General features: G+C 58.2%; 1 protein-coding gene across 1 annotated transcript; it reads left to right on the top strand.

The window, feature by feature from the left end:
• The first annotated feature begins 7776 nt into the window (after nucleotides 1–7776).
• On the top strand, nucleotides 7777–9249 carry LOC120642353 (peroxidase 31-like). Its single transcript, XM_039918816.1, has one exon. It carries the CDS (start codon nucleotides 7777–7779, stop codon nucleotides 9046–9048), a length of 1272 nt encoding a protein of 423 aa, XP_039774750.1. The 3' UTR covers nucleotides 9049–9249.
• Nucleotides 9250–11052: the final 1803 nt, after the last annotated feature.

Here is an 11052-nt window from a genome sequence, read left to right as displayed (position 1 = left end):
CCTATCACTAATAAGGCACACATCTGGGCGTGCAGCAACAACATGAATCTTCACTCGTTCAAGGAACCAATACCAACTGTCTATGTTCTCATTCTCAACAAATGCAAATGCGAGCGGAACTATTTGGTTGTTGCAATCTACACCGATTGCGGTGAGTATCTGACCTTTATACCTTCCAGTCAAAAATGTGCCATCAATGCAGATCACCGGAAGACAAAACTAAAATGCTCTAACAGAAGCACCTATGCAAAAGAAGGCTCGTTGCATAATTCTTTGTCCCCTAGTCACGGCTGGTACGAGGTATGTGTCATAAAAGCTTCCAGGATTTCTAGCAGCAACCTGGGATAACATACGAGGTAGGTTATCATATGAAGCCTCGTATGTGCCGAACCGCATCTCCAACACCCTTTGTTTAGCCCTCCATGCCTTCAAATAACTGATGGTGTACTGGTAAGTCTGCTCAATGTGTCGAATAATCATTTTTGGCTCATAATTAAGGTTGTCCATAATAAACCCATATATTTGCTTTGCAACAAAGTCGCATGATATATTGCGGTGCGAGGGAAGAACTTCTGACAGCAAACAAGTGTGCTCTGTGACAATGGAACATTTCCAGTTTGACTTCCATTTTCCCTTGAATGCATGTACTCGCCATGGACATCCAGCATTCACACACTTCACCTCATATTCTTTACTGTCAGACTTCACGACTCTGAATTCTCGTTTCAATGAGATTGCCCATAGTCTCACAGCATCTTTTACGGCTTCAATGTTTGGATATGTTGCACCTTGCACTACCTCATTCCCTCTGTACTCCCACTCCTGATTTCGTACATCTTCTGCGATATGACTGCCAAAACCATGCTCTTTCCACTCTTTTGGCAATGAGTACTGCTCGTCATCAGATGAGTCCTCATATTCTTCCATCTCTATTGCGGTTTGGTCTTCTGCCTCCATCTCGTCCACGATGCTATGTATCCTCTCTCCCTCATCAGCAAGGCCCTGTGGTCCCATGTTTTGGTTCTCTGTCTCTTCTGACTCATCTTGCTCAACATAATTGGTCTCTCTTCGAATACTCGGAGTTCCTTGATCTGCACAATGTTGGATTTCATTTTGTGTCTTATCCCGGATTTGAACAAGAATGGCCAGAGGCCACCCACGCTCTAGAGCTGCTTGCATGTACTTCTGCCAGTCATCAGTGCTGTGTATCATCATTAATTCCCATAATTCACTTTCTACCTCTCAATTAACAAGAGACTGGACAGTGATCACATGTGTCAACGGATCAACATGGAACCCACGCTGCAGCCACTTACATATGGAACCAAAACTCCTTTCCAGAGGTTTATCTATGCCGCTAGATGTGCGCTTAAAGGCAGAAAGATCTACTCCATTTGGCCCATACATAACATTGTATTCACCATAAAATACTTGAAACTGCATCTTGCTCGACATATCTGTATATCACATAATACTTATCGAGTTATACTCTTTACTTCACTACCTTATTCAATAATCCGTAAAAACTAAGTATGGAATTCAACTACAACGTATAAGTATTCATAACTACGTGATGACTCTCGAATTCTATACTGCATATGCCAAATTCTATTCTAAATCATAATTAATTTATAAACATGTCTCTAATAGCACTGCAATTGTAATAATAAATGCGTAGAACTAATTTTCTAAACTAATTTACTACTACGTAACTACAAACTAAAGTATCATTGAACTCCTACTTAAATGGATCTACTATAGCACTAATTAAATTAAATTACTCATATTTAAATACGTAGTACTTAAATATAACAATATTTAAACTAAATGTACTAACCTGCAGATCACAAGTGCTGAATCCGGCAGGGCTTCGCCGCTTTCCTTCTCCTCACTCCTCTCTTTTTTTTCTGGATTTTTGGTGGAATTTTCGGGCTCAAATGAGGAGGGAAGGGGAGGGCTGGGGCTTTTATAAGGGGGGAGTCCCCGGTCGCCCGCGGGGGGGCGACAGGCCCCCTGCCGCAACTGTGGGCCGGGCCCAGCGGCGGTCGCCCGTGGGCCGGGCGACAGGGCTTGTTTTTTTTTTCTCCAGGGACTTCGTTGCAAATTTGAAAAAAAAATTACACATTGGGTCTGTCGCCCTATGGGAGGGCGACCGGGGTATATTTTTGAAATATTTGAAAACGGACATATATTTTTGAAATTTTAATTTTTTTTAAATATAAAAATGAAAAAAAGTGAGGAGGACCAGCCAGGAGGAGGATCTTCTTGTCTGAGCCGCCCACGGGCGCAGTTCGGCCCGCGTCCTCAGGGTCCGTGCCGTGGCCCGTTGGTTTTTCTTTTCGCCGTTCGGCCGCGTCGCTCCGGCAAACCGTAGTCCGGCCCAGAAACACGAGCCAGGAGCCGCTCGTTAATTCTTTTTTTTTCCCCTCCTGAACCTGCCGGCTGCCGCTCGCTACCTTTGTCTGGCTGTCTGCCAGCCGCGCGTGTGCGTACGCACGGGGTCGGTCCCGTCGGCTTCAGGCCGTACCGTGAGGCCGGTCCCAACTCAGATTCTACAGTCTAAGGCTCTCCGCACTCGTCACTCTCTAAATTCACTCTCTAAAAGGAATATTCCTGCCTAGTCATCGAGATTCTCCTCTCTATATTCAGTTTCTCCGCGTTCATTCACTCTCTATATCACTCTCTATACCAACTACCACAACGTGGGACCCACATGTCGTATTTTTTTTTCCTTTTTTTACCCCGCCCTCCCTCCCCGCTCTCTCCCCCGCAGCCTCTCTCTCTCCCCCTCCTCTCTCCCTCCGCCACCGCGCCCCTCCTCCCCCGGCCTCCGCCGGCGGCCATGGCGAGGCTCGCGTGCGCGCCGGCCATCCTCCTTCCACCTCCCCTGCGCGCGCCGGCCGCCCCCCTTCCCCCTCCCCTGCGAGCCCTTGCTCCCTCGCGGCCATGGCGCGGCGGCCTTGCTCCCCCCCGCACGGGCGAGCTCGGCGCCGCAGCGGCCCGCAGGCGAGCTCCGCTCTCCCTCCGCCGCGAGCTGCGGCGGCCTTCCTCCCCCTCCCTTCCTCCCTCCGTTCCGGCGGCCTTCCTCCCCCTCCCTTCTTCCCTCCCCTCTCCCTCCGCCGCGAGCTGCGGCGGCCTTCCTCCCCCTCCCTTCCTCCCTCCGTTCCGGCGGCCTTCCTCCCCCTCCCTTCCTCCCTCCGCTCTCCCTCCGCCGCGAGCTGCGGCGGGCCTTGCGGGCCATGGCGGGCGAAGGCGAAGGCCCGCGCGCACCGGCGAGGCAGGCGCGGAGGCGGCCATGGCTCGGTGGAGCTCCCTCCCCGGATCCGCGCGCCGCCCACCCTCCCCTCCATCTCGAGCCGGCGAGCGGTGGGCCTGGCGGGGAACGCGCCGCACCGAAGGCCCCTTCGCCTCCCCGCGCCCCGGTCCTCCCTCCTCGCCCCTCCTCGTCGCTCCTCCCGCCTCCTCCCATGGCCTCGGCGCCCGGCACGGCTGGCGTGGGGCCGGGGCGGCGGGCCTCGCGGCGGCCGGGCGGCACCCCTCCGAGCGGCCATGGCGAGGCGAGCAGGGCCGGCTACCGGCGGTCGTCCTCCCTCTCCCTCTCTCCGGCTACTCCGCCCTGGCCCCTCCTCCTCGGCCTCCTCGCCGCGCCCCTCCCTCCGCGCCGCCACGGCCTTGGGTGGGCGCCGAGCCCCTCCCCTCCCGGCGGCCCCTCCTCCCCGGCTCACTGCCTTGGGTGGGCGCCGAGCTCGCCGCCCCGTCCCCCGCGCGGGCGAGCTCGGCGCTGCAGCGGCCCGCAGGCGAGCGAGCAGCGCCGCCGTGGCGAGCTCCGCTCCGCCGCGGTGCGGGCGAGCCCCGCGCGGGCGAGCTCGGCGTGGCGGAGCGGCCGCAGCGGCGGGGGCGGCCATGGGCGAGCGCGGGAGGGATGCTCGGGAGCAACGGACGGAGGCGGGCCCCACGCCACGTCGCCGGTAGAGAGCGGCCGCTACCGCGCCAGCTTTGGCGCGCGGAAATCCCGCACGCAACGATGGAGAGCGCCTTACAGAGTGCCGCTGCAGCACTTTTTTGCGGTAAAAGGAACTGTAAAACGTGTAGAGAGCGCGATCCAGAGTCCACTGCGGAGAGCCTAAGGCTCCTATTTATTATGTTTTGTTGATAAAACAGTATATTTATGCAAAAGAGAGAAATCAAGACTCCAAATTTTATTTAGACTCCAAGTCTTCACGTAAATTAAGAATGAATGTGAGAGAGACAAGTGGACCATATAAACTAAAATAACATACTTTGTATTGAAAAGTATAGTTTTTTGTGATAGAGTCTTTGAGGCTTAAACTTTATAAGTGGAGTCTGCATTGGGATTGAGACTGCCCTGAGCAATTTCATTGTCCCGTCGCGTACCGCACAATGCGAATGTCTATCCTGCTTGTGGATGTGCGTGCCATGCACCGGCTCGTCGTCGTCGCGAGCTGTACGCGTATCTATCACTTTGCTGGCGGCGTGAGGCGTCCCCCTCCCCCAGCTGTGCAAGGACCGCGACCGATGCGCCCCCGGCGGCCCGGGCCCGGCCCCTCCGGCTCCGGGCTCCCTCGCGCATTGTCAGAATCTCGCAGATAACGGTAGTGGCATCACGACCAACGGCCATACCATACATACACGCGAAGGGTGCATCCCTCTCGAGACTACGTGCAACGCAGGCGACGTCGCTGTCCATCTCGTCTCGTGGTTGCCATCCCTAGCGCAGCAGGGCTATGAGCTCCACGGAAGGCGAGGCGCTGGCGCCTAACGGTATTGGAAACCCAGCTGTACGCGAGCAGGAACGGAGTGGGACGGGGACGCGGACGCGGGGTGGCTGGCCCTGGCCGCTGCGGAGATGCTTCTGGGTTGGACGAAAGCGAGCGCGCGCCGTCTATCCGCGGACAGGGCTGCTGTAGCGTGCAGCCGCCGCCGACGCCGCCGCCGTCTCGCCGGAAAGATGAGGCGTAGCGGCCGTCGGCCGTCCGCTGGTTTCCACATGATAAGTGAATTAATGAAAAAAAAGTAGACATAATTTCTCATGCAAGACATCAAGTTTTTAAAAAATCAAGAAAGAGAGAAGAGTGATTGGATGAGGCAACGAAAGAGAAGAGAACGAATTTGATGTGATTTTTTTTATTTATCATAAAAACTATGTATTGGAGAAGTAGTGTCTATAATTAGTTTTTTACTCTCTTTTTTTTATACCACTTATAGACATTATGGATTGGAATGACCTTAGGCTAGTAACAGCAGGTCAACAGCCTAAGCGCAGGTGCCGTAACGGCGAAGTGACTGAGCACTCGGTCGCTGATTGACATGCAGACAAAACTCGCACGCAGGGATGGCTGCTCCGAACGGGAGATAAGGCTCTCCGCACTCGTCACTCTCTAAATTCACTTTCTAAAAGGAATATTCCATCCTGGTCATCAAGATTCTCTACTCTACGTTCAGTTTCTCCGCGCTCGTTCACTCTCTATATCCCACTCTCTATATCCTAGTCATCTACATTTTCTACTCAAATATATTCCACCCACCACTTCTACTATCCCTGACGAGTGGCCCCCTCCCTCCCTCCTCTCTCTCTCTCCCCCATCCTCCCACGCGGCCACGCCGGTGCCTCTCCTCGACTCCTCCGCCTCCGCGTCGCGCCTTCCTCCTCTCCGGCGCTAGGCTCGCGGTCGGCGCCGAGCTCGGGATCGCGGCGGCCCCACGGAGCTCGGGGCGGCGCCGTCCTCCGCCCATCCCCCCTCCCTCCCTTCCCTCCCCGGCCGCCGCTCGGTCTGCTCCTCGCCCATGGCGGCGGCCACGGCCCGGTGCTCGGCCCCACGGCGGCGGCGGGGCGGCCTCCTGCTCCGGGCTCAGGGGCGGCCCTCCCTCCCCGACGGCGGACGCCTCCCCCCGGAGCTCCGGCGCTCCTCCTCCCCCTCCCTCGCGGACGCCTCCCCCCGGAGCTCGGGGCCGCAGGCCCCTGGAGCTCGCGGCCGAGCTGCAGTGGCCCTCGAGCTCGCCTCGCGCGGGGCCTTGCGGCGCCAGGCCTTGCGGCTGCGGCCGCGGCGAGCTCGCGCGTTCCCTGCTCCCGCTCGCCTGCTTGGCCGGCGAGCCGCGCGTTCCCTGCTCCCGCTCGGCTCGTGGTGGTGGCGGCGGACGGGACGGCGGCGGCGCGCTCTCGAGCTCCGCCTTGGGGCCATGCTCGGCGAACAGACGGCGGCGAACGGGGTCGAGCTCGGCCGCGAGCCCCTCCTCCTCGGCCTCCTCGCCGCGCTGGCGGCCGAGCTCCGCCGCTCCCTCCTCCCCCCCTCCCCTGCTCGCACGGGAGCTCGAGCACCTCCTCGGCTCCGGGCGGGGCCGCCGCGACCCACCCCCCAACTCCCCTCCTGTACCCCCCCCTCCCTCCCTCCCCTGCTCACTGCCTTGGGTGGGCGCCGAGCTCGCCGCCCCGTCCCCCCGCGCGGGCGAGCTCGCCGCTGCAGCGGCCCGCAGGTGAGCGAGCAGCGCCGCCGTGGCGAGCTCCGCTCCGCCGTGGTGCGGGCGAGCCCCGCGCGGGCGAGCTCGGCGTGGCGGAGCGGCCGCGGCGGCGGTGGCGGCCATGGGCGAGCGCGGGAGGGATGCTCGGGAGCAACGGACGGAGGCGGGCCCCACGCCACGTCGCCGGTAGAGAGCGGCCGCGGCCGCGCCAGCTTTGGCGCGCGGGAATCCCGCCGCAACGATGCAGATCGGTTTAGAGAGTGCCGCTGCAGCACTTTTTTGCGGTAAAAGAAACTCTAAAACGTGTAGAGAGCGACATACAGATCCCACTGCGGAGAGCCTAAAGCCTCCAACGGCGTGGTCCTTGCTTTCCGTTGGCATGCTTTCCGCTGGGGCATGTGCGCATAGCTAGCCTCCCTCGCCGTGCGCCGGTTCGGATGCCAGCGCCCGGCCAAAAAAGATGTAGCGCGATATGTGGCGTGGCGTTGTGGCCACAGGACACGGTTGGTGCGTTGGAGCCGCGCCGCTTTATTGCTGCCGCTGCCACGGTCCCCTGCTGCCCTGCTGGTCCTCACGACGATTCACCACTAGCCGAAAGGTGAGCCAGCCCGTTGGAAGGACAGGGGAATTCGGTTCCGCACTGCAGCAAAAAAAAAAAAAGTCCGACGCACAGTATGCCCGCCACACACGCCAGACCGTCGGGCCGCGACCAGGGTTAACCATTTCGTTTTCGTTGCAAATCCCGGTGATTAGCGGAAACGAAATTTCGTTCCGAAATTTCGGTAAATTTCGGCGAATTTCGGTGACTTTTGGCCGAAATTTTTTGAATTTTGAATTTTCAAACGAAATTTTCCGAAAAATACCGAAATTTTTTTTCCCGGTAAGTAGCGAAAACGAAATTTTTCGCCGAATTTCGGCGAAATTTCGCCGAAATTTCAAACCCTGGCCGCGACATACGCGCCCGAACGCATAGCAGCGGGTCTTAGGTCTGTTGGGCCGACACTCCCCCAAAAAGCTAGCCCATTAGGGGGTTGCACCCTCAACCTTATAAACCATGCCTGCCCACCCACAACTCACCATGTGGGACTATTCCCAACACAGATGCTACCCTGTCGATGCCGTTGCCGAAAATACCTGCCGCGTAATTCAGGTAAACCTGCCAGCACTGAGCACTGTGCAGATGCGATCCGGTCCGTGAGTTTTTAGCGTGGATCACAGTGCCAACCAGGGTAATCTACTGGGACAGTATATTTACCGCCGCTGGAGAAAACAAAGATGAAAACACCAACTCACCAAGACATGCGTCCGCCCCGTCGTCCTGCTCCGCTCGCCTCGAGCTCGCAAACCACCACCGCGTTCCCCTCCCCCCTTAAACCCCGCCATCAATTCGCTCGCCACTACACCCCAACCCTCACTAATCCCCCACCTCACACTCTCCTCTCCTTCTCTCTCTACCACCTTTCCCCATCCGGCCATCCATCCCTCCCCCGCTCTCTCTCTCCGAATCGAGCCAAGAGCACCGTCATCTCTCGCCGCCGCCGCCTTTACTCTCTCTATCTCCCTTATCTTTCCGCCATGGGCGCGCCGCTCCGCCGCCGCCTCCTCCTGCTCCTCGCCGCCGCCGCCTGCGCGGCGTCGGCGGCGGCCGCGGCGCCCAGGCTGTCGCCCAACTACTACCGCCGCAGCTGCCCGCGCGTGGAGCGGATCGTGTCGGACGTCGTCGCGGCCAAGCAGCGCGCGAACCCATCCACGGCGGCGGGCACGCTGCGGCTCTTCTTCCACGACTGCTTCGTCAACGGCTGCGACGCCTCGGTGCTCATCTCCCCGCTCTCCTCCGACGCGTCCCCGGAGCGCGCCGCGGAGATCAACCTCTCCCTCCCTGGGGACGCCTTCGACGCCGTGGGCCGCGCCAAGGCGGCGCTCGAGGCCGCCTGCCCCGGCGTGGTCTCCTGCGCCGACGTCCTGGCCCTCGCGGCGCGGGACCTCGTGGGCATCCTCGGCGGTCCCCGGTTCCCCGTCGCGCTCGGGCGGCGCGACGCCCGCCGCTCCGACGCCCGCGACGTCGAGGGGAACCTGCCCCGCACCAACATGTCGGCGCGCGCCATGGCGCGGCTGTTCGCGGGCAAGGGCCTCACGCCCCGGGAGATGGTGGCGCTGGCCGGCGCCCACACCGTGGGCTTCTCCCACTGCGGCGAGTTCGCGCACCGCATCTACGGCTACCGCGGCGCCGGCGGGCACGACCCGCGGCTCAACCCGGAGTTCGCGCGCGCGCTGCAGCGCTCCTGCGCGGGGTACCGGAGCGACCCCACCGTCTCCATCTTCAACGACGTCGTCACGCCCCGGGACTTCGACGAGGCCTACTACAAGAACATGCCCCGCGGGCTGGGGCTGCTCGCCTCCGACGCCGCGCTGTGGGAGTACCCGTCCACCCGGGTGTTCGCCGAGCGCTACGCCGCCAACCGCACCGCCTTCTTCGAGGACTTCGCCGCCGCGATGCAGAGGCTCGGCGCCGTCGGCGTCAAGACAGGGCGCCAGGGCGTCGTCAGGCGCCGCTGCGACGCGCTCGACTGAGAGCTAGTAGCGGACTTGTTGCGCGTTCCGTCGGTGATTTCGAATTCGATAGGTTAGGATTCGATTGGGGGAGGAGCTCTGCTCTCTGAACATGAAAATTGTGATGAACATTGTGGGGCGTTCGAGTTCTTGACAGGGTGATGAACTGAAGGCAAAGCTAATTCCGAACTTCATACAGATTGTGTTTTAACTTCGAGTACAGATTGGGTATCATTTTGAGAGCTGCTTGCGATTGTAGAAATCCCCCAATCCAGCGGTGACGTTTCTTCGTTTGCTGGTGCTGCACCTTGGGTGTTTTCAGTGCACCATCTTCGTTGTCGCTGATCGCAATTTCCCGGGCATCGTTGTCTCGTTCGTTGCATCCTGTCTGCCGTCGTCCATGATCGATCTGCCAAAGGCTGACTGGAGAGACGTCCACGTCGATCAACACAATTCTCCAGCCGGTTACACGGTCGTCAGGTCAAGAAATCAACTGGATCCGTCAAAGCTGAGCAGCATCTCAAGGCAAGCCGTGCTGAAGGTCCAAGCAGCAACAAACGGCCAGTAAGTTCGGCGACGGGATGGCCATGGGCCATGGCCGAAGTTGAGCTGCTGGTAGCAGCAGATGGTGAATCGGCTGTCGGCACATGGTGCTGAAAGGCGGCGGCGTCTCATTGGCTGCTACCGCAGTGCTCGTGAGCGGTTTCCGGACACCGGACGCCCCTCTCTTAAAGTCGGCCAACCTGGCCGGCCGGTTGCTCCACCACGATCGCTGCCGACCGCCGTGAACAGGCAAGTCCGGCCGGTCCCTGCCGGGCAAAGCGCTTCAATGCTGGGCCCCGAAGGGCACGCGACGCGACTGTATCTGGTGCATCCGGGTCGGATGAAATGACGCTGGCAAATGGCAATCGGTTTGGCCGGGACAGAAAGCATTCAGGTCCTGCATCCACACTGCGATCTGTCAACTAGTCCTAGCTGCTACGGTTAGCGGGTGGGTAGGCCGGGCCGTTGCAAGATGATTAGCCCGAAACAAAACACAGGAGGGCCACTCGCATGGGTCGAGCTAACCACCAGGTCCGTCCTGATAAGTGATAGCACAGGCATGCATGGGGTCAGTCGTCACAGGCGCGCGCAAAACAGGAGAGATGGCAAGCGGCATCAGGTCCGGCGCCTTCTGGCAAAGATGTCGCTGTGCCATCATCAGGTAAGTACAGAGATTACCCATTCAGAATCGATAGCGACATAACCGCATTTGTAACCATCATTAACATACCAGTATACCACCTCACATCGCAGTTGCAGCATCAGTACTTCCAGCAACTAAACAGTAAACTAGTAGCAGTAGTGCAGTACAGGACAGCTTAGTTTTCTTTTTTTAAAAGGAAACCAGATTTATATTTCACGTGAAAATCTTGGTGGTTTACAGCCCAGCTAGCTAAGTCGCACTGTAAGGGGGGGAAAAGGACCAATCGACAGTGAATTCCATCTTGCAGAAGCCCATATCAAGTGTCCGAGAGTTTGCCCCCATGCCCTGAGGTTTGAAATCCACTACACCCCGGAAAACTAAACCGCCCTGCCGAGCCTTGACAGAAACTCTCAGCTTTTCGAAAGATTCAACAGAAACAACTCACCGTGGAAGAAGGTTGATCTCACGGTCACTGATAGGAACATTCTCATCTTCAGAATCGAGCAACACGAATTCCTCGTCGATATCAGCACCGGACGCGAAACGACCATGGAAACCATCTGGCCCTTGGCCCAGAAATGACTTGCACACTGATTGTAGCTTCCGAAGATTAAACGATATGGCCGAGCTTAAAGTCCAGCGTGCTAAGCCTAGTGTAAGACTTCATAATCAGAAGCGAAATCAGTGGGCGATTACTGAACTTGACGAGACTAGCAACAAAACCTCAAAGACCACAGGACCAGCGAACACAACACCACGCACGGGACCAATCAGTATTAAATATGGATTCCTTCCGCATGCAACACCATTAGAAAAGTAAGTAAATTTATGTGAAATAT

Source organism: Panicum virgatum, chromosome 7K (genome assembly GCF_016808335.1).
Source record: "Panicum virgatum strain AP13 chromosome 7K, P.virgatum_v5, whole genome shotgun sequence".
NCBI lineage: Eukaryota > Viridiplantae > Streptophyta > Magnoliopsida > Poales > Poaceae > Panicum > Panicum virgatum.
Note: the sequence above shows the minus strand (reverse complement) of the source record. Positions and strands in the feature narration are given on the sequence as shown.

Coding starts and splice junctions, on each gene's coding strand:
- LOC120642353 (XM_039918816.1), top strand. CDS start 7,777: ATGCGTCCGCCCCGTCGTCCTGCTCCGCTCGCCTCGAGCTCGCAAACC.